The 24,411-nt window shown below is 42.1% G+C and overlaps 1 protein-coding gene across 3 annotated transcripts in view; it reads left to right on the top strand.

The window, feature by feature from the left end:
• The window catches only part of smurf2 (SMAD specific E3 ubiquitin protein ligase 2), a 295,721-nt gene that overhangs the window by 250,530 nt on the left and 20,780 nt on the right, over window positions 1–24,411 (top strand). For all 3 annotated transcript variants that reach the window (XM_072558839.1, XM_072558840.1, XM_072558838.1), the window contains 4 exons: window positions 10,555–10,759; window positions 13,917–14,020; window positions 17,591–17,705; window positions 22,779–22,957. In XM_072558839.1, coding sequence (XP_072414940.1) covers window positions 10,555–10,759; window positions 13,917–14,020; window positions 17,591–17,705; window positions 22,779–22,957 — 603 coding nt within the window. The remainder of the gene's footprint in view (window positions 1–10,554; window positions 10,760–13,916; window positions 14,021–17,590; window positions 17,706–22,778; window positions 22,958–24,411) is intronic.

Here is a 24,411-nt window from a genome sequence, read left to right as displayed (position 1 = left end):
TGAAGCAAAGGAAATTTACTTTGAGTTTTAGTCACAGTTGTGACTGTAAGAGGGAGAGAGTAAGAGAACAATCAGAATAACTATTTTCAGATGAAATCATATTTCCAATTTTTACAATTTTGATTCTTTTATCCCAGTGGTTTCAATACAGAATGTGGTAACGCCTTTTGAATATGTGAAGAAGCTTAAGATGAGCTGCTTAGCTGATAAGACCAGTTTCAGTGACTATGTTATGACACAGGTGCACCCCAAGGGGCTAACCCAGCTGTGTAAATGTGAATACAAGTTTAATCTTCATGAAAAAATGTACAAGCAGTTCTCGAGAAGTACTACTATTATTTTCATATTACAAGTCATGACTCCATGATTTTAAAAATTTGGGGCAATTAATGAGCTTTGTTTAAAAAGAAAATCATGCTTTAACATGAATCAGATGTGGAACCCCATTTCACCTTTTATGCAGTTGCTAGTTCCTGTTTTAACAACTCATTTATGGCACAGGATATCACTGTAAATACATTTCCATTAAAGGAGTGGAAATGATTTACTTGAAGCCAGTTTCTTTTCTAAAAATGTGTTTGAGTAACTAGGCTATGTGCAATGGTCGCATAACTTTATTGTCCTTCAAATTGGAGCTATTTGAACCTTATTGTTAAAACAATGAATTATAAGTACCTGAAAAACCATCTGTTTATGAGTTGCAGAAGTCTGCAAAAATTGCCAAGAATTTTTAGTTTTATTGCCAGTGGGTAGTACTGAAAAATTCCCTCATTCCTGTGGTCAGCCAGCCATGGACGGTGTCTCAGCCAGGTTGCTAACGCAAACAGCATTTTGTAAGCAATAATATCTTGCCAATGAGTTCCTTGGAACATGCTGTGGTACCGAGTTTAGATCAAAGGTGCAGCGATTGGCATGCTACCCATAAATTTGAGATCTCCTTTTCTGTCTTGACAATAGGTGGAAGCAAGCATCAGCAGTTCAGAATTAGCATCACTTTCAGAGTGACCCTGTTTAGTCTATGAATGTGCCTTTTCTCCTACAGCTGCTGCATTAATAAGATTAAGAGTCAGGCTAAAGAAGAGTGCAGATTTGGCAGAATGCTGTTTAAAATTTGTTTTTCCTTCTGTCTTGTACCCTCTCATTGCTCTGCATCAGGGCCCCTGCTGTGAAGTCTTGCAAACTGCACTTAACATTGTTTAAAATAATGCTGCAAATATGGAAAATATTCCTAATATGAATCAGTTTCATCTCCCTTTGTCACTCAGTGGGAAGTCAAGGAATAAATCTTTTCTCTTTTCTAGGAGAAAGAATATGCAATAAAAACTGCCTTTCACAACTTGAGAAAAACCGTGAAACCGTGGGATACTTTTAAAATACTGTATAGTCACAACTGCCATTATCTGTCTTCTCTCCCAATTTCTTTCTTTCTCACGTTTACTGGGAACATGCATATTAGAAGAGGGGGAAAACTCGAGCAGAGAAGTTTACCTTTTTGATGCATTGACTTTGAAAATAAGCTTTTTTTTTTAAGTATCCCTACAGTGTGGAAACACTGGGCCTAACAAGTCCACACTTACCTTCTGAAAAGTAACCCACCCAGACCCATTCCCCTACCCTATTACTCTACATTTACCCCGACTAATGCATCTAACCTATGCACCACTGAACCCCACGGGCAATTTACCATGGCCAGTTCACCTAACCTGCACATCTTTGGATTGTAAGAGGAAATCGGAGCACCTGAAAGAAACCCATGCAGACACGGGGAGAATGTGCAAACTCCAAATGGACAGTCGCCTCAGACTGCAGCGTTTTACATCTTTAAACTTATCCCATAATAACTGATTGATTGAAACCAGTGTATAATGCTCTGGGAGCTCTGCTTGTACTTTAAGAACAAAAAGTGTACAGGAGCTGAGTTTTACAAGATGCTGCTGGATATACACACACGCACGCATACTAACCCCTTGATTAAAATTGTTGAGGCAATCAAGAACACCCGCCTAAAGAGGCTTGCTGGCAGATCAGAGGCCAGCAGCTCTCCATCATTTTGGGGCAGAGGTGTGTAGTGATGATTTTGGGATCTTAACCGGATGCCACGTTCATTTCCTCCCCCCTGTTTCCAAGGGCCGCTGTGAGGTGGGTGAAGAGCTGCGTTGAGAATCTATGCACTTGACCTGTTCATTGAGAACTGTTGACGTGACATTGATTGCCTCAACTCCCCACCAAAAGAAAAGCCATTCCAGCCTATCTGTCTACAAACTGACTGCACTGTGTGCTCTCAGATCCAAACCTGACATTGTAATTATGCGGACAAGGATGGTGCTGTTGTTGTCTGGTGGACCGACCTCTACATTGCAGAGGCTAAGTACCAATTCTCAGATGCCTCTACCTATCTCCCCCTGGACCATGACCCTGCCATGGAATATCAGGCTATTGTGTATGCCACTGTCACTAACCTTAGCTCATCTGGTGATCCCCCACTCTCCCAATGCCTTCAAGCTCACAGTCTCCCAACCCCACACAGCTTGCTTCTGATCCTTTCCCAGAATCCACAAACAGGATTGCCCGAGTGGACCCATTGTTACTGCCTGATCCTGCCCCACAGAACTCATCTCTTCTGACCTCTACTCAATCTTTTCTCCCCTTTGTCTCAGTCCCTCCCCACTTATATCCACAATTCCTCTGACTGTTTATGTTAGTTTCAGAGTTTCCAGTTTGTGAACTCCAGCCGCCTCCTCTTTACCTTGGAAGTGCAATCCCTTTACTTGTCCGTCCCCCATCAAGATGATCTCAGGGCTCTCTGCTCCTTCCTAGAAAAAAAGTCCTGAACTGTCCCCATCAACCACCACTCTCCTCTGCCTGGCCAAACTTGTTCTTGCCCTGAGCAACTTCTCTTTTAACTCCTCTCATTTTCTTCAGGTCAGAGGGGTGGCTATGATGCCCACATGGGCTCCAGTTTTGCCTGTCTCTTTGTGGGGTACATGGAAGCTGCCTTGTTCCAGTCCTATTCCGGCTCCCAACAACAACTCTTCCTCCAGTATATCAGCATCATTAGTGTTGCTTTCTTCTCTTGTCTGGGTTTGGGAAAAGTTTATCAAGTTTGCTTTCAGTTTCCATCCTGCTCTCATCTTCACCTGGTCCATCTCTGACTCCTCCCTTCTGTTCCTTAACATCTGTTTCCATATCTGGGGTTAGGCTGGCCACCAACATCCACTACAAACCAACTGACTCCCACAGTTACCTTGACTATACATCCTCACACCCTGCCTCCTGTATTCCATTCTCCCAGTTCCTCTGTCTCTGTCCATCTGTTCTGATGATGCCAACTTCGCCTAGAGGCCTCCAAGATGTCACCACCTTCCTCAACCGAGGATTCCCCAGCACTATAGTTGACAGGGCCCTCAGCTGGGTCTGACCCATCTCCCACACTTCAGCCCTAATTCCCTGTCTTCCATCCTACAACAGCTATAGGGTCCCCCTTGTCCCCTCACCTACCATCCCACCAGCCAGAAGATCATTAGCTGCCATTTCCGCATACGTTTCCCTCCCCTCCCAGTCAGCCTTCTGCAAGGACCATTCCCTCTGGGACACCATGGTCCACTCCTCCTTCAGTCCCAACATTCCTCCACAGCCCCATATCACTTTCCCTGCAACCGCAGTAAGTGTAAACTTGCCCTGTTCATTTCCTCCCTCCTTTGTATCCAAGGGCCCAAACACACCTTCCAGGTGAAGCAGTGCTAAATTCCAGGTAGTGATCATCATCAGTAAGAGACAATCTAACCACCGTCCTTGACATTCAATGGTGTTACCATTGCTGAATCCCCCACTATCAAAATACCATTGACCAGAAACTCACCTGGACTCACCATACAAGTACAGCCGCTAAGAGAGCGGGCCAGAAGCTGGAACTACTGTGGCGAGTAACTCACCTTCTTACTGCCTAAAGTCTGTCCACTATCTACAAAAGGCACAAGTCAGGAATGTGATGGTGTACTCCCCACTTGCCTGGATGCGTGCAGCTCCAACAACACTCAAGAAGCTTGATTACCGTCCAGGACAAAGCAGCATGCTTGATTAGCACTACATTCACAGGCGTCTGCTCCCTCCACTACCAACACTTAGTAGCAGAAATTTGCCAAAGATCCTCAGACAGTACCTTCCAAAGCTATGAACACTTTCATCCAGAAGGACAAGGGCAGCAGATACATGGGAATACCACCACCTTCGAGTTTCCCTCCAAGCCACTCACCATCCTGATTTGGAAATATATTACCATCCCTTCTCTGTTACTGGGTCAAAGTCTTGGAATTCTGTTCCAAGGGCATTGTGGGTAAACTCACAGCAGGTGGACTGCAGTTCAAAGTGTGGCGCTGGAAAAGCACAGCATGTCAGGTAACATAAAGGAGCAGGAGGATCGATGTTTCAGGCATAAACCCTTCATCAGGAGTGTGTGGGGAGGAAGGGGCATGAGAGATAAATAGCAGAATACGAGTTGGGGAGTGAGGTAGTTGGAAAGACAATAGGTAGTTGGAGGTGGTGAATGATGGTGATAGGTCGGAGAGGAGGGTGGAGCAGATAGATGGGAAGGAAGATGGACAGGTAGGACAGTTCAATAGAGCGATGCCAAGTTGGAGGTTGGACCTGTGATGAGTTGCGGGGGGGGGGGGTGTAGTGGAGATGAGGGAACTGGTGGAGTCCTCCGCTCCAACTCTAACCTCACCATTAAGTCAGTGTACAAGGGGGCGCAGTGGTAGTTTGATGCACCGACACCTACACTGCTGAAGCCAGGCATCACCTTACCTTCTACTGCCCCTTCAACGATGCCCTCACCTCCCATCATCAAACCATCATCTCCAGACCAACCATCACCCCAAGGAATCTCTCATCCACAGCCTCCAACCTCATAGTCCCGGAACCCCATACTGCCTGGTTCTACCTTTTATGCACAATTCACAAACCTGACTGCCTTGGTCGACCCATCATCTCCACCTGCTCCTGCCCCACCGAACTTCTCTTCTATCTTGACAGCGACTTGTCCCCTTTGATCCAGGGACTGCACGTATATTTGGGGCACCACCCATGCCCTCCATCATCTCCATGGCTTTCATTTCCCGGTCCCCAATGCCTCATCTTCACCATGGAAATCTAGTCCATCAGCCAAGAGGTGTAAAACCTGTCTCTCTCTTCCCCACACACCCACCCACACACACACACCCACACACCTTCCATCCAAGACTCCAAAGGATCCTTCCATATCTGGCAGAGATCTTCCTGCACATCCAATCACCTCATCTGCTGTGTCTGTTGCTCCCCATCTGGTTTCCTCTACATTGGGGAGACAGGACATCAACTTGCAGAATTTTTCAGGGAAAATTTCTATGAAACAAGCTCTCACTTTCTTCCTCTTCCGCCAACCCAACCAGTACCCCTCAACCAACATACTCATTTGAGTGGTAGAACAGGTCCTCACCCTGATCAACTTCTCCTTTGAATCCTCCCACTTCTTTCATACCAAAGGGGTAGCCATGGGCCCCACCTATGCCTGCCTCTTCATCAGATACATGGAACAGTGCATCTTCCATAGCTACACTGGCAACATCCCCCACATTTTCGTCCGCTGCATTGATGACTTTATTGGCACCACCTCACGTTCCCATGAAGAGGTTGAACAGTTCATCAACTTCACGAACTCCTTTCACCCTGACCTCCAGATCATCCGGACCATCTTGGACACCTCCCTCCTCTTCCTGGCCCTGTTTGTCTCCAATGGCAACCTAGTCAACACGGACATCTACTTCAAACCTACCGACTCCCACAGCTACCTGGACTATACCCCCCCAAGTAAAATTGTCAAGCCCCTTACTCCCAATTCCACCGTCTCCGCCGGATCTGCTCTTGGAGGAGCAGTTCCACGCCAGGGTCTCCTGGATGGCCACGTATTTCGAGGACCGCAGTTTCCCTTACCATGTGGTCAACAATGTCTTTCAGTGCATCTCCTCCACTTCCCGTGCCTCTGCCCTTGACCCCAACGCCTCTCCCGCAACCACAGTAGAACCCCTCTGGTCCTCACCTTCCCCCCCCCCACCCCCCCACCCCCCCCCCCCCCCCCCACTACAGTGATACAGATGATACAGTGCATCATCCTCTGCCATTTCTGCCACCTACAATCAGATCCCACCAGCAGAACTATATTTCCTTCCCCACCCCTATCAGCATTCCGCAGAGACTATTCCCTCCAAGACTCCCTCATCAGGTCCACAGCCCACATCTTCCCCCCCGCCTCACTCCCAGCACCTTCCCTTCCAACCGCAAGAGGTGTAAACCCGACCCCCGACCTTCTTCCAGGGCCCCAAAGGACCCTTCCACATCTGGCAGAGATTTTTCCTGCACATCCAAACACCTCATCTGCTGTGTCCATTGCTGTCGATGTAGTCTCCTCTACATTGGAGAGACAGGGCATCAACTCATGGAACTTCTTAGGGAAAATCTCTGGGACACAAGCACCAAACAACCCCACTGCCCTGTGGCTGACCACTTCAACTCCCCCTCTGACTCTTGCAAGAACATGCAAGTCCTGGGCCAACTCCTCCACCAAATCACAGCCACCGAACAACTGGAGGATGATTGCCTCATCTTCCGCCTTGGAACCCTCCAACCTCACAGCATCAATATTGACTTCACCAGTTTCCTTATCTCCCCTCCCCCACCTCATCCCAGATCAAACCCTCCAACTTGGCACCGCCATCTTGAAACATCCTACCTGTCCATCTTCCTTCCCACCTATTCGCTCCAACCTATCACCACCACCCCCCCCCCCCAACCTGCACCGACCTTTTGCCTTCCCAGCTATCTCACTCCCATCCCCACCTCACATTCCTGATGGTGGGCGTATGTCCGAAACATTGATTCTCCTGCTTCTCAGATGCTGTGCTTTTCCAGTGTCACATTTTTAGACTTTGATCTCCTCATCACAGGTGGACTGCAGAGGTTCAAGACATTAGCTCATTACCACCACCTTCTCGAGGGCAGTTAGGGGTGGGCAATAAATGCTGCCCAACCAGCGGTGCCCACAGCCCACAAAAATGAATTTTAAAAAGTATGGATAAAGAACTAGTTAGCAGACATAAAAAGTAAAAATAAATGGTTTATTTCCCAAGTGGCAGCCAGTGATATGTGAGGTACCGCAGGGATCAGTGGTAGGACTCCAGCTGTTCACAATATATAATGTTTTAAATGAGAGAACTGAATGTAATATCACCAAGCTTGCAGATGACACAAAACTGGGTAGGAGGGTGAGCTGTGAGGAGGATGCAGAGACGCTTCAATATGATCTAGACAAGTTGAGAGGGTGCATGGCTTAAGCAGAATAATGTGGATAAATGTGAGATTATCCACTTTAGAAGGAAAGGCAGGAAGACAGATTATTGTTTGAAATGTGATAGATTGTGATCGGGGAAGGTGCAATGAGTCCTTGTCCACCAGTTGCTGAATGTAGGTGTGGAGGTGCAGCAGGCAATGAAGAAGGCAGATGCTCCTGTACACAAAACCTCTTCGTAGTGAGAGGTTTTGTGTACAGGAGCAGGGATATATTGCTGCAATTCTACAGGGCCTTGGTGAGACCACGCCTGGAGTATTGTGTGCAGTTTTGATCTCTTTATCTGAGGAAGGGTTTTCTGGCTATGGAGGGAGTGCAGGGAAGGTTTATCAGACTGATTCCTGGGATGGCAAGACTGAAGTAAGATTATATTACTTATAGTGTGGAAACAGGCCCCTCGGCCCAACAAGTCCACACCAACCCGCCGAAGTGTAACCAACCCAGACCCATTCCCCTACATTTACCCCTTCACCGAACACTACGGGCAATTTAGCATGGCCAATTTACCTAACCTGCACATTTTTGGATTGTGGGAGGAAACCAGAGCACCCGGAGGGAACCCACGCAGACATGGGGAGAATGTGCAAACTCCACACACAGAGTCACCTGAGGTGGGAATTGAATCAGAGTCCCTGACGATGTGAGGCAGCAGTGCTAACCATTGTGCCACCGTGCCGCCCATATGGAGGGAGACGAGATTGATCAGTACTATATTTACTGGACTTTACAAGAATGGGTGGAAAATCTCACAGAAACCTATAAAAGTCTAACGATGAGATGTGATAAAGACAGGAAGAATGTTCCTGTTGACTGTGGAGTCCAGAAGCAGGGATCACAGCCTAAGGATATGAGAGAGGCCATTCAGGACTGAAATGATAAATTCGTTTTCACCGGAGAATGGTGAGCCTATGAAATTTTCTGCTACAAAGTGTTTGAAACCAGAATATTGAATGCTTTCAAGAAGGAGTTAGATATAATTCTAATGGTTAAAGGGATCAAATGTTTTGGGAAGACAGCAGGAACAGTGACTTGGACAATCAGCCAAGATCTGGTGGGGCAGACTTAAAGGGCTGAATGGCCTACTCCTCTTGATTTCTATTTTCTAAGTTTACGTGGAGGTTGCCCACTTGATTTAACAGTATCCTCCTGACCTCCAAATCCTTTGGTAATAGACTGTAAAATACAGGTCCATCTCTGCTTATCCAGCATTTCTTAATGAAATATCTGTGTTTGAAGTTAATTTGTGAGGAAAAGACTGACAGTTTATGATGCCCGTTTTGTCAACAGCCCCTTGGCATTGTTATCTATATTCATATGTATGAATAGCTATATTAGATAGATACTAAAAAGAGGTAAATTTTATAAACGGCAATTTTTTTGTCATAATATTTCCAATTACAAATTTAAATTGTGGCTATATTTTATTCAATGGGCTGAAGAGTTGCAGATCCAGTTTAATTTGGATAAATGCAAGATATTACATTTTGGTAAAACAAACAAGGGTAGGACTTGTACAATTAAAAGTTGTACCTTGGATAGTATTGTAGAACAGAGACACCTGGGTTTTAGCTATATAATTCTTTGAAGTTTGCATAACATGAAGGGTGGTTAAGACAGCATTTAGCATGCTTGCCTTCATTGCTCAGACCCTTGAGTATAGGAGTTGGGACGTCATGTTGAGGTAGTACAAAACATTGAGGCCTCTTGTGGAGTACTGCATTCAGTTCCAGTTGGCCTGTTGTAGGAAGGATACTCTTCAGTTGGAGAGGGTTCAGAAGAGATTTACCAGCATGTTGCTGGGAGTGGAAGGTTTGAGTTATAAGGGGAAGCTGAATAGGTGTGACCTTTCTCACTGGAGCCGAGGAGATTGAAGGGTGACCTTTATAGAGGTTTATAAAATCATGAGGGATAGATAAGGTGAATGACTTGTGTCTTTTTCCTAGGGTCAGTGATTTCAAGACCTGGGGACATATTTTTAAACTGAGAGGAGAAGGAATTTAAAGATGTGAGGGGCAAAGTTTTCTTTTACACTGAGTGGTTCTTGTGGAATGAACTTCCAGAGAAAGTGATGGCTGTGAATACAGTTACAATATTTAAAAGATACTTAGATGACAAATGAATAAGAACTGTTTGGAGGGACTTGGGCCAAGCACAAGCAGGTTGGGGCTAGTTTAATTTAGGATTCTGGTCATGATGGACTGGTTGGACTGAAGGATCTGTTTCTATGCTGTATGACTCCAAGTCTACATTATAATGCTTATAGCTGTGCCAGAATCCCCCATTCTAACATAATCTGAGAGCAAAGATAGCTCCTGTCTATAAAGCTACATTTTTCTCTTTCTGTCATCCTCCTTATGCTGTGCCTGAGCTCGTCATTTGTGTGATCCATTGTCTGTACCTATGACACAATTCCTCCTCAACTGCTGACCAAACATTTCCCTCCCTAGCTCCCAAGTTTGTTGATGATATAAGTAGCTTCATCTACTATGGTAATGTTCTTCCTTTTATGGCTCTGCTTAGAAGATCAGTCTATTTTCAATTCTTAATTGAAGCTGGCCAGAGTTTTGAGTATTTTCTGTTGTGATTTCAAAAGTTCACTCACTGTTGCTAATGTTAGTATTGTTTTTGAGTCACCTTGTCCAATATCATGAAATACTAGAAAATTAAACTGAAGTAATTGTTAGGAAGATTACTCAATGTTGTATCTCTTCAGTGAACCCCACTCAGTTTGTCTAAATTTTATCCAAATATTTTTGCGTTTGGAAAGGTATCCATTGTTTTAAGAGCAAGAAAGCTTCTTGCTTCAGTGATATATTCTAAAACTGTGTAGTGAGAGCGCCACAATGAAATAATTCCTTTTTAAATATGCAATAAATTTTAATATGTCAGTATACTTTTGACAGATAAGTTTGAAGACATAATTTGTTTTTTCAATGTTGCACTTATTACCTTAATTATAAAAAGGATTTTTCTTGAAAAAATTGCTAAATCAAATGATTATCTCTACAGTATGGTAGAAACTATGAGCAAGGATCTGACTGAAGTTTATTTTAGTAGTAATTTCATTGGAGTGTCTCTCTCTTTCTGGCATGCATTTATAACCTACATTGAAGTATGGTGTTTAGATCAGCTTTAAACCTTTTCTTCTTCCTTTTTGCTTTTGTTTCTCCATCCAGTCGTCAGAATCACCTGAAAGAGCAACAGCAACAGCCACCACCAGCACCTCCAATCCTCCTGCCTGATGAAGCTGAATGCCTGACTGTGCCAAGATATAAACGAGACCTGGTCCAGAAGCTCAAGATCCTCAGGCAAGAACTCTCTCAGCAACAGCCTCAGGCTGGCCACTGTCGAATTGAAGTTTCCAGGGAAGAGATATTTGAGGTATAGAGATTGTCTCCTTTTATTCTCTTCTTTGAAACCGCAGAAACTGCCCTGATGTAACTTGCAGCTTTAAAGTTTTCGATCAATTCCAGGTATGTTGGTAATTCTGCAAAATAAACTATGAAACCTAGACATGACTCACCTAAGAGTGTAGGAGCAGCACCAGGCATATCTAAAAATGAGATGTAAACCTGGTGAATCTACAGTTTGGGCTTGCTTGCATGCCAAACAGTATAAGCAATAATTGAAAGACAGAGCCTGCCATGTATGATGGACAATTAAAACATCTAACTGAAGGATGAGTCTCCACAAATATTCCTATCTTCAAGGAGCTTGGCATATCCTTGCAAAAGGTAAGGCTGTAGTGTTGCATCAATCTTCAATCAGAAGTACAGAGTGGCTAATCCATCCCACCCCACTAGTTATCAGCCAATTTGATTTACTCCACGTGATATCAGGAAACAGCTAAAGGCATTGGTAACTGCAAGGTCTATGGGCCTTGACAACATTCCAAAAACAGTACTGAAGATTTGTTCCAGCACTTGTCACACCTCAGCTGAGCTGTTTCAAAAGAACTGTGATGCTAGCATCCACCCAGCAATGTGAAAAAATGCAACTTGATCATTTATTACCCCTTCAGTATACTCTCAATCAGAAATGAAGAGATGGCAGATGCTATGAAGCAGCATTTACTTAGTGATAACCTGCTCTCTGACACTTTAGTTTGGGTTCCACCAGGACTACTGAACTCATTAAACTCTTGATTCAAAAGGAACAAAAGAACTGGAGTCCATGGGACAGCGAGTGTGACAGACCTTGACATCAAGGCCCTTGCAAATTGGAGTCAGTGTTACTTGAGGGACACTCTTTGCTGATATATGAGCATTCAATTCCCAAAGCAGCCCATGTTCAAATGCAGCAAGACCTGGATAACGTTTATGGCATACAAGTGCCAGGCAGTGTCCATCTCCCACTAGAGATTATTTAACCGTGGCTCCTTGATATTCAATGGCATTGCCATCACTGATTGATTGCTCCACTATCAACATCCTGGGGCTACCATTTATTGACCAGAACCTCATTCCTGATGAAGAGCTTATGCCTGAAACATAACTGTCCTGCTCCTCAGATGCAGCTTGTCCTGCTGTGCTTTTTCAGCGCCACACTTTTCGACTCTGATCTCCTGCATCTACGGTCCTTACTTTCTCCCAAAACCTTAAATGGACTAGCCATATAGATACTATGGTGAGGCTAGGAATCCTGTAGTGAGTCAAATACCTCCCAATTCTCCAAAGACTGCCCGCAATCTACAAGGTACAAATCAATGATGGAGTATTCCTCACTTGAATGGATGAGTGCAGCTCCAACACCACTGAAGAAGCTTGACATCTTCCAGGACAAAGCAAATTGGCTCCACGTTTACAAGCATTTACTCCCTCCCAACAGCAAGGCACAAAAGCAGCAGTGTGTGCTATGTATAGCTCACCATGGCTTGTTGGACAGCACTTTCCAAACCTGCAACAGCTGCCATACAGAAGTTCAGGAGCCACAGATGCATAGGAATTCCACCACCTGCAAATTCTTCTGCAAGCCATATACTGTCCTGACTTTCCCGTGTCGCTGGGTCAAAACCCTGGAACTCCCTCCCTAACAGCATTATGGGTCTATCTACACCAAAAGGACTGCAGCAAGTCAAGAAGGCATCTCACCATTACATTCTCAAAAATAAACAGAGATTGCCAGTAAATGCTGAACCCACAATTGAAACCCATATACCATGAATGATTTTTAAAAAATGATGCTGAAATTTTCAAATGCCAACTGTTGTCAGGCAACCTGCAAACATCAGTTTCAAGTCTTATGCAGGTTACCTTTATTAAATCTGCTAGCTTGGTGGTTGATATATCTTAGCTAAGCAAAGATCATATATGCTGTCAGATTGACAACTTCTCAAATATTAATATTCTGAGCTGTCTTTCACCTTTCAAGGTATGTTGCTGTTACAGCATTAATGTTGAAAACAATTACTGAAACAATTGATTAACAATTTAATCCTTTAAAATTTGACATTTTTAGTTTTCAAAACTAGTTTTTGAGCAATGTAGATTTTTAGTAGAGTCCATGAGTTGTGATTTGTACAATATTTGTCAGTTCCTTGCTTTAGGATTTTGCTTTGCCATGCACTGTTTCCCCAGAGTTGTGACCAGGTGTGTGATGGCTGTGACTTGCATTCTAAATAGTCCACCAAATTGTGTCTGGCTTCTCCATTGTGCTTTCCTTGACTGGAGCTGTCTTCTATACTTTGCTATTTGTGTATTGCAAGGATAAATTTAATTTAATTTTCTTAATTTATTTGTTTGCTGATCTTTTTAATTAAACCGAAGATATGAATCTGATTGTAACTGGGTAAAGATTCAATATTCTTAACATTTTCTTCAGTTCTTTCATGGATGTAAGCAGTGCTCACTGTGCCATTATTTGTTGTCCATCCCTAAGATCTGGAGTTATTGGTAGGGTAAGGATAGCAGATTAGCTTCCTTAAAGGACATTGGTGAATCAGATCAGTTTTTACAACAATTGATTATTATAATGAGCTTTGTTATTAAGATCAGCTTTATGTTCCAGGTAGGTTAATTAAATTCAAATTTAATCTGTAATCAAAATTAGACTGGAAACCATATCCCAAAACATTACTCTGGGCCTCTGGATTACCAGTCCAGCCACAATACCACTATATCGTAGTCTCCCCACTCACTAAATAGTCAACTGAAAGGGGCCAGTGTTGCTGACATACATAGAACTTTTTTAACTTAGGGTGGGTTCCTTCCTACTCCTCGATCAGGTTCCTTAGAGTATTTAATTGCCATTGGAACACTTTGAGTAAATAAAATGCCATTTTTTTGAGACTATCATCACAGCAGCATGTATTCAGTAAGCTCCTCAGAATGCTATTGTATATCATGTTTATTAAGCATAATATGGATTGGATTGCTTTCAGGTGCCCTTTTGTCAACAGTAATATGTTTTTGGAATGGAAGCTGCAAATGTTTTTTTTTAATACCTGAAATGGGATTTTACATTTTATAGTATTTCATTCTTTGGTTCATAATTTAGATCAATGTTTTAACTAACAAATAGTCTAATATTCTATTTCCAGGAGTCTTATAGGCAAGTAATGAAGATGAGACCGAAAGATTTATGGAAACGATTAATGGTAAAATTCCGTGGTGAAGAAGGATTAGATTATGGAGGCGTTGCTAGGTAAATAACGTTAATCTACCGCATTGAAGATTTATAAAAATGAGTTGCCCCTCTTTTCACTGGACCCGCTGCCATACGCCGTGTGTAGGATTGCTACTGAAATCAAAGTCAATTGACCATTGCTACTGTAACAATTCATTAAGATGCATAATAGTGGTACAAGGTCACTTTCTAAAATTTTCTTCTTTGAGCTGAAATGTTAATCTGTCTGATTACCCTTGAATGGGCAAGGCAGAAAAGACACAAAATTCACGATTTGGGGCACTTCAGAGATGATGCCCTACCTCCTGGGGCATGTGACGTCTCCTGACTGCTAATTTGTAAATTGTAGCTTGAAACCTTTGTGTGGATTGTGGTTGATCTGAGTGTACACTACTTGCTGCAGCTGATAATTAAGTTTCTGCGCTTTAATTTAATACTTATCATGGTAGACTTAAGGCAACATTCATGCTGGTGTTATGTGGAAATGATCTTAACCACCAAGTAAATAGTGAGTATTGTTATGGGAAGTTAATAACTGACATGTTGTAGTGTTGCTTTTTCCAGTTATTAGATAGTAATTTTGCTCTGTGATCGTCAGTTTTAAATGGTTTTGTACGTAGCACCACCTAGTGGATACCTTCCTGTACATAGAAATATACCAACCCCAAACACGACCACATGGAATTACATAATACTTTGCACTTTAATTTAGTTATGAATGTCATTTTTGTCTCTCCTCTTGTTCTGTAGTTGTTACCTTTTACTGAAGGTGCTAATTCTTTCCTGGCATAATTTTATAGTGTTAGTCACCTGAGTAGTCATTCTTAATGCACAAATTTCATGGCAAGCATTGGCAGATTCTGACTGTTTGCATGTGGTTGTATCACAGCTGAACCTAATGCCATTTTTTGCGGACCTTCATAATTCTCCTTGCAGCACTGAACAGGGACAGGAGTTCTAGGGGCCCGAAAACAAATTACGATGTTTTCACTGAACAGCAGCTGAGAGTTTCTAACTCAGTACAGACTGAAGGTCAAACTTGGAAAGTTGCTGCTTTAGTTACTAACTGGTTGAATGATTTGCAGAACTTGTAATTTAGTTTCTTTCTGCTTTCCCTTACATAATCTATTTTAATTAAATTCTCTCCCTCCCTGAATTATGAAGTAAACAACTTTAACCAATGGGCAGGTTTTCCTGTTTAGTGAATTACTGTTAGTGTGATTAATACCCCTGGACTGTCAGCAGGTCAATACAAGAGTTTGATTTTCCCAAGGACTGGCTGACTTTGTATTATTTTAGCTCAAGCACTCTATCACTTGGGGAGAGAGGGGAAATTACATGGAAAAAAGAAATTAACAATGTTTGGTTACTGTAATTATTAGCACTATGCTCATAAAATAAATATAGTTGTGCACAAAAGTTCTCTTGTATTAAGCCTGCCATCCCTTTATGCTTTAGTTTCGTCTTCTAATTTCGTTTTAGCTTTAGTTTAGCTGTGTTTTCTTTAATGGTAGCACATTACCTGTTGTTATTTAGTGCAAATATTTTTATAATTTTTATCACTGCCTCCTTATTTCCATCATCTGATTTAGTTTGGTCATAATGCTAAACCATAAGTGCCATTTGGCTAAAATCTAGTCCAAATTTATAAAAAGATCAAATGCTAAACAGCTCAAGATTGGCTTGATAGTAAATGCTGTGCTTGCTTCAGTCCTGAATATATGTCCATACAGGTAGAGGAAGCTGGCCAATGATTATATAGATTGCCTGGTCGGAGTAATATTATCTGTACCACTTTGAGGATAGTCTTTGTAATGTGGAAACATTTTTATTTAAATTCTGCAAATAATTGTAGTGATTGAATAACATTTTATAAGGCCTTTTTTTTACTGAAGGAATTTGTTGCTTCCTGTCAATTTATGCCATCAGCTTCAGAACTATTACATTCTCAAGGTATTTTACAGTTAGGTGCTGCTTGAACTGAACTTAGAAGGCTTTAAATGATTTAAAAAGTGGAAGAAAAATGCTCTGACCTGTAATTGATTTTAGCATTGTAGAGCATTTATATTTTGTATCTCTGAAGGAGCACATTTACCTATGCATTTACCTATCCATCATTAAGGATGAGGTTTCTAAATTCTTGGAAGAGCAGGGTCGGATTAGAACAAGTCAGCATGGATTTAGTAAGGGGAGGTCATGCCTGACAAACCTGTTGGAGTTCTTTGAAGAGGTGACAAGTAGGTTAGATCAGGGAAACCCAGTGGACGTGGTCTACCTAGACTTCCAAAAGGCCTTTGATAAGGTGCCACACGGGATGCTGCTGAGCAAGGTGAGGGCCCATGGTGTTCGAGGTGAGCTACTGGTATGGATTGAGGATTGGCTGTCTGACAAAAGGCAGAGAGTTGGGATAAAAGGTTCTTTTTCGGAGTGGCATCCGGTGACAAGCGGTGTCCCACAGGGTTCAGTGTTGGGGCCACAGCTGTTCACATTATATATTAATGATCTGAATGAAGGGACTGGGGGCATTCTAGTGAAGTTTGTCGATGATACGAAGTTAGGTGGACAGGGAGATAGTGCTGAGGAAGTAGGGAGGCTGCAGAAGGATCTAGACAGTTTGGGAGAGTGGTCCAGGAAATGGCTGATGGAATTCAATGTGAGCAAATACGAGGTCTTGCACTTTGGAAAAAAGAATACAAGCATGGACTACTTTCTAAACGGTGAGAAAATTCATAAAGCCAAAGTACAAATAGATCTGGGAGTGCTAGTCGAGGATTCTCTAAAGGTAAACTTGCAGGTTGAGTACGTGATTAAGAAAGCGATGCAATGTTGTCAATTATCTCAAGAGGGTTAGAATATAAAAGCACTGTTGTGCTACTGAGACTTTATAAAGCTCTGGTTAGGCCCCATTTGGAGTACTGTGTCCAGTTTTGGTCCCCACACCTCAGGAAGGACATACTGGCACTGGAGCTTGTCCAGCAGAGATTCACACGGATGATCCCTGGAATGGTAGGTCTAACATATGAGGAACTGCTGAGGATCCTGGGATTGTATTCATTGGAGTTTAGAAGATTAAGGGGAGATCTAATAGAAACTGACAAGATAATACATGGCTTGGAGAGGGTGGACGCTAGGAAATTGTTTCCGTTAGGTGAGGAGACTAGGACCCGTGGACACAGCCTTAGAATTAGAGGGGGTAAATTCAGAACAGAAATGTGGAGACATTTCTTCAGCCAGAGAGTGGTGGGCCTGTGGAATTCATTGCCGCAGAGTGCAGTGGAGGCTGGGACGCTAAATGTCTTCAAGGCAGAAATTGATAAATTCTTGATGTCACAAGGAATTAAGGGCTATGGGAAGAATGCGGGTAAGTGGAGTTGAAATGCCCGTCAGCCATGATTGAATGGCAGAGTTGGCTCGATGGGCCAAATGGCCTTACTTCCGCTCCTATGTCTTATGGACTTTTAATGATGGAAGAATATATTGTTATGTGCTCTCTCGTCCTTGTAAAGCAAAACTTCCTGTAACTTACTATAAGATTGCCACTGAATATCATAAATATTAAACAAAAGCTGCCTACTTTCTTTCTTGCAGGGAGTGGCTTTATCTTTTGTCTCATGAAATGTTGAACCCGTACTATGGACTCTTCCAGTACTCCAGAGATGACATCTACACATTACAGATCAACCCAGACTCTGCGGTCAATCCTGTAAGCAGAAGATCATCTTTTAATTGATACACCCTTGACAGCTCCACTGCATAATTATTAGAGTGGTGGTCTGTTATTTCAAAGTAAGATAAGAATAACCAGGAGGCTGCACACCTTGTAACTAATTACTGCAAGCAGAGCACTGAGACTAACCTGTGGAAGCAGAAGGAGCTTGTTTAATCATTAATAGCTTATGGATCTGTGTGCATATGTGTGAATGCTTTCAGTAATGTTCTCTGCCTGGTGAAGTAATTGGCCATCAATGGATATGGGTTGAATGAGAGCTTCCAGTGAGCGATCATATTTTTAAAATTTAACTATAGTGAAATTTAAGGGATGAACACAGGACAGTTGTTAGATTTTAAATGCATAGTTGTAATTCTGTTCAGTACCAAAACAAGATTTTAAAAGTTGAAGTTTCTGTCAACTGTTCATTTGAATAATTATATTTACAGCCACCCTGGAATCTAAGCTCATAGTTAGAAAACTGTTATTGGTGCTCTTTGAAAATTCTAATTTTATTCTACTGATTATAGTTCCATTTGACATAGGTAGAATGGCAATCATATTGGAAAATATGAGCCAGTGGGAGATTACATTCAACCAAAAACAAAATCTATATCTAACAGAAGAACAAATTTGTCTGCAGATAAGTTAACAGCAAGTTAAACCAGTTTGTCTGTGACGTTCTAGTAGATCACTGATATACAAGTTTACATTTAAGCTTTTCCAGTAAGGTTGGCTTAGGAATGACTTGTGGTGCAGAGAACCTAAAGAAGGGGGAGGAAGAAGAAACAAAACTGAGGGCAGTAGTCAGCAGTATTTTCTCAGTTGACATGAAGTTAATTGACCGATTCTTATTAATTAAACAAATTTAATCATTTTAAAACTCTCTGTATTCAACTGAAGGCAGGTTGCTAAAAATTGAATTTGACCCAAGGAGTCTGTTCTGCAAGTCACTGAAATCATGGCTGATCTGATGGTCCTCAACTCCACTTTCTTGATTTTGTCCCCCTAACCCTAGATTCCCTCACTGTTTAAAATTCTGGCTGTCTCAGCTTTGAGTATACTTAATATGATGGTCTTAGCGATTTTCAGTGGCCACTACTTCCAGATTCACTACCCTCTAAGAGAAGTAATTCCTCATCTCTGTCCTAATTGGGAGACCCCTTACTCAAATTATGTCCAGCGGTCCCAGGTTCTCTCACAAGGAGAAGCAATGCATTTACCTTGTCAAACCCTGTAATCGTCTTTATATGTTTCAGTAATGTGTCCTCTTATTCTAAACTCCAGTGAGTACATTCTTACCCTTCTCAACCTCTTTGCATAAGAAAAATCTACCATATCCAAGATCAATGTGATGAACCATCTCTGGACTACCAGCAATGCTAGTATATCTTTCTTTAGATAAGGGGACCAGACTAGTGTGTTATAACTAGTGCCTTGTATAAATTTATCAATATTTCTCTCTTTTTGTAGGAGAAAGTGAGGACTGCAGATGCTGTAGATCAGAGCTGAAAATGTGTTGCTGTAAAAGCACAGCAGGTCAGGCAGCATCCAAGGAGCAGGAGAATCGACGTTTCGGGCATGAGCCCAAAGAAGGGCTCATGCCCGAAACGTTGATTCTCCTGCTCCTTGGATGCTGCCTGACCTGCTGCGCTTTTCCAGCAACACATTTTCTTCTTTTTTTTTTACTCTGTTTTCTTTGAAATAAATGCTAACATGCCATTTGCCTTTTCTATTAGCTGCTGAACTTGTACACTAGTTTTTTGATGTACAAGAATCCCAAATTCCTCAGTGCTGCAGCTTTCTCCACTTAAATAACATTCAGCTCTTCTATTCCTCCTGCCAAGGTGCATAACTTCACCTTTTCCACATTGTTTCATCCTCACCACTCACCTTCCCAACTGTTCTTGTGTTGTCCACAAAATTGCAGCTAATATGTTCACTTTCCCTGTCCAAGTCATTAGTGTTGTGGCGCCAGCTCTAATCCCTGTGGCAGGTCTCCTTCTCTTCTCGAACAGGGGCATCATATCTGCAGTTTTCAAATCTGCTGGAACTCTGAGTTCTAGAATATTTCGACCAATGCCTCCACTGTCTCTGTAGCTACTTCCTTTAAAATCCTTGAATGAAGATCATCTGGTCACTTGTCTGCTTTCAGTCACATTAGTTTGTCAAATACTTTGTCCCTCGTGGTAGACTGCTACAGGTTCTTTCCTCCTCTTCGCACATTGCTTATCTCATACAATCAGAAAAGGTCATCGGCCCATCAAATTTGTCCCATCATAAATATACTACCTACTCTAGTTCCACTTTCCTGCACTAGACCCATAGCCTTGAATATTACGACACCAAGTGCTCATCCAAATACTTTTTAAAGGTTGTGAGGGTACCCACCTCAACTACCCTTCCAGGCAATGCATTCCAGACCTTTCATCACTCTGTGGAAAAATAGGTTTTCCTCAAATTCCCTCTAAAACCCCGCCTTTCCTTTTAAAATTATGCCCTCTTGTTATTGACCCTTCAACGAAGGGCAATAGCTGCTTTAAATTCACCCTGTCTATGCCTTTCATAATTTTATGCATTTCTACCACGTTCCCCCTCAACCTTCTCTGCTCCAAAGCAGACATCTGATCCTATTCAGCCTTTCTTCAGAGCTGAAATGCTCCATCCCTGGCAATATCTGGTGAATCTCCTTTGCATCCCCGCCAGTGCAGTCACATCCTTCCTATAGTGTGAGGACTTAGAATGTGGCTATAATATGTGGCCTCACCAAAGTTGTGTAGAGCTTCAACATGACCTCCCTAATCTATTGTAATCTAGTCCATGACTGATAAAGGCAAGTGTCCTAAATGTCATCTTAACTACCCTATTACCCTGTCTGCCACCTTCAGGGGTCTGTGGACAAGAGCCCCTGGATTGCTGTGGTCGTCTGAGCTTCCTGTTGTCTTGCCATGCACTGAGTACTCCCTTGACGACTTTCTTCTTCCAAAGTGCACAACCTCCTACGTGTCAATTCCATTTGCCATTGATCTGCCCATCTGACCAATCTGTAATTTAAGACCACCTTCCTCAGTGTCAACAACCTGACCAATCTTTACATCATAGATTCTGCAAACTTACGTATCATCAACACCCCCACCCAAAAGACACTCATCTACATTGTTTAAGAACATTTCAAACAATAAGGGATCCAGCAGAGGTACGTAACTACAGTCACACAAACAGCCTCTACCAACACCCTTTGTCTTCTCCCACTCAGCCAATTTTGGATCCATCTTGCAAAGGTACCATGGATCCCATGAGCTTTTCTCTTCTTTATCAGTTTCCCTTGGGATCTTGTTAAAGGCATTGCTGAAATCCATGTAAACCATAACAACAGCCCTACCCTCATCCAAACACTTGGTCACCTTCTCAAAATTCTACCAGATTTCTTAGGTATCACCTCGCTCTGACAAAGCCATGCTCATTATCCCTGAGCAAACCTTGCCTCTTGAAATGGACATTAATATTCTCCTAGCCGACATCAAGACTCTGGGCTTACTTTTTCCATCCAGACTCCATCCCACCTTCTGAGCACCCATTCGCCCACTTCCAACTCACCCCATCCATCTGAATACCCCGTGCCATCGGGCACCTGCCCTCAATCTCTTTATTTCCAACTGCAGCTGTGATATTAACTGCCTCAATCTGTCCACCTCCGTCACCACTGCAACCTCTCACCCTCACAACGCACAGCTCTCCACTCCCTCCGTTCCAACCCCAACCTCACCATCACCACCAAACCAGCATGGCCAAAGGTGGGGGAGGGTGCAGTGGTAGTTTCGTAGCTCTACATTTTAATTTAGCCTGAACTGCTCACAAATCCCTAAGCAGAACTTCTTTCCTAGTCCTATCTATGAGACTGCTACTTAGAGGGATCATGAGAACTTGATTCTTCCTCTCCCATTCCAATTCCTATTCAGTCCAGAAGACATGTCCTTAACCTTAGCACCAGGTAGGCAACATGATCTTTGGCGCTCCCTTTGCTGCAAAGAACAGTATTTATTCCCTTAATTATGCTATCCCCTATTACGATTTCATTTCTCTTTTCCCATCCCCTCAACAAACATGAATAACACTCTGTACCCTGGTGCTTTTGTCAGTTTGCCCATCCTCTCTGCAGTCTGTGTCCATGTCCACGCTGGGAGAAGAACCTCCTACGTATTGGACAAGGGCACAAAACTAAATTTTGGATCCCAGTGTCTGCCTCACTCACAGTCATACCCCTGTGTCCGAGACTGCGGATCAAATATAATTCATTTAAGGGGTGTGATTGTCTCCTGAAACACTCCCAGTCCCTGATTTGTCCGTGTTCACTCCTCAGACTCTAGCCCATGAACTCTGAATCAAAATACCTCAACCAGCAAACACTTGCTGCAAATGTGGCCACTATGAATTACACCGGTGACACCTCTCATACTACAGCTGCAACACATCACCTGCTTGGCCATCTTAATTTTAATTAATTATGATATTAAATATTTTGAAAGTAGATTTCCAAATTCTACTCTTCAGCTATTATGATGTCTCCTGTTGTAGAGCACTTGGCTAGTCGGGGTGACGTGGAAGACATTCCACCATTCTTGTGATGTCACATTTTGACTGACAGACTGAGCCATGTTGACAGGGCTCTCTCCTGCTGACTGTCTCCTGGAGGTCTACTCTGCCAGTTATTTTCTGCCTTTTTAACATGTGCCTTTGAGTTTTTTTTAAAAGTACTTTGTAAATGTGAGACTCTTATTGGAAACTTGTAGTCTGGATCTTATTGTAGGAAAAATACAGTAGGACAGATACCTCTAGAAAAGTTGTATGCGGAAATGGGTTATGTACATTTTTAATATGAACTCTGAAGTCAACTTTTTATTTTTGAACAACTTTATTACAAAGGAATGGGATCAAAGCATAAGATGATGATATTTTTGTTCTTTGATATGATTGATCTATTTGATAAAGTATCCTAACAAAATTCTAATTGAAGGCAAGCAATTTTAACTGCCATTTCACTTTTAATTCAAATTTTCTTCAAAATAGGAACACTTATCTTATTTCCATTTTGTTGGTCGGATTATGGGGATGGCAGTGTTTCATGGACACTACATCGATGGGGGCTTCACTCTTCCCTTCTATAAACAGCTGCTGGGAAAGTCAATCACACTGGATGACATGGAGTCTGTGGACCCAGATCTACACAACAGCTTAGTCTGGATCCTGTACGTACAGTCCTGCTTTACATCTACTGCTACTTAATTCAATGCAGCAATTTCAGTAATTTGCTTTTAGACTCTATTAGAAGTGAAGTCAAATTATTTCAAATAGAGCAGAGATTACTTTTAAGGCTCGCTTGAAGAAATCTGAATAGGCAAAGCTGATAGTTTTTGAAAGCTGAGTTTACACACGCCACTTCATCTCCAGAGCCAATAGAACAGTTGTGGACAAGAGAGTGCGCTTGAGAATACCCCATACAGGTGTATGCACTCAAGTGATGAAGTTATTTTTGTCCAGAGTGCAATGCGATCGTCTTTCATTTTGTCATGATGCATTCGAAGTTAAACCAGGTTTCTATCAGCAAAATTCTGGGTCAGTTTCGCTTGACGTGCTGTTGCAACAATTAGTGTGGTTCTTGTTGACCCCTCCTCCAAGGGAGGAACAAAGCCATTCAGTTCAAAAGTAAGGCTTTTTAAATTAGTTTCCTAATATAGTTTTGATTGGTAGCTCTGTGAATTAATGGCTATTCAAATTTACTGGGTCCTCATCACTACTATCATCCCTTTTATTCAAAATCACTGAATATAATTTTTGAAGGCCATTAGTCAGGTGCAGTGACATCCATATCTGCAGATAGAAGAAGAATAAAGAGTCATTACCATGAAAATGGCCATTCATTTATTTAGTACAGTAGATGAGAACTGTTTTTTTCCACTCCTACACACAGAACAATATTACGCTCACTGCTGCAAAACTGTTTGTTGTATTACTGGTATTGTTTGCATCTCCTATTAGTGTTTTTTGTGTGTTTTGTGGTTAACATCAAAGACAAAGTCCAAACAATGATCCTGCTGCCTTCCAAACCTCAAGAGGATCTTTTGAAAGCATTGAACCAGTAGCTGAAACGATCTGTGAATAGTTCTGTTAATGGGACATGGAGAATATTAATTACATATGGAAGTGGTCTGAAATGCAGTAATGTAAAAAATGTAGAATTAATCAAAAGGGGTGAAGGGAACAAAAAAAAACATTGTGATCCTTTTCAATCATGTATCAAATGCTAACTTTTAAAGTAGCGTATCCTATTTTGTATATGTCACTTGCAAGTTACTGCATCGCAAGTAGAATCTGTTTTCATAATTCGTTTCCCTCCAATATTATCAGTTGCAGTGAATATCAAAATGAACACTTCATCCATTTCTAACTTTGTTTTTCTAAATACTTTTATTGAAAAAATATTTCTTTACAAAATTATAAAATTACAAAAATATGAAAATATAACATTATAACGACCGCAACAATAAGCCAACTACTATACTACTCTACAAAAGAACTCACAGCTACACTCATTACATATCAATAAATAAGTAAATAAATAACACCACTCAGCGTAACAAGACCTCAGCTTTGAGAGCATCAATTATTAAACCCGTATTTGCTTGAAACTCTTTCCCTCAGG

Source organism: Chiloscyllium punctatum, chromosome 39 (genome assembly GCF_047496795.1).
Source record: "Chiloscyllium punctatum isolate Juve2018m chromosome 39, sChiPun1.3, whole genome shotgun sequence".
In the NCBI taxonomy this organism is placed as follows: Eukaryota; Metazoa; Chordata; class Chondrichthyes; order Orectolobiformes; family Hemiscylliidae; genus Chiloscyllium; species Chiloscyllium punctatum.
This window is presented reverse-complemented; position numbering and strand designations above follow the sequence as displayed.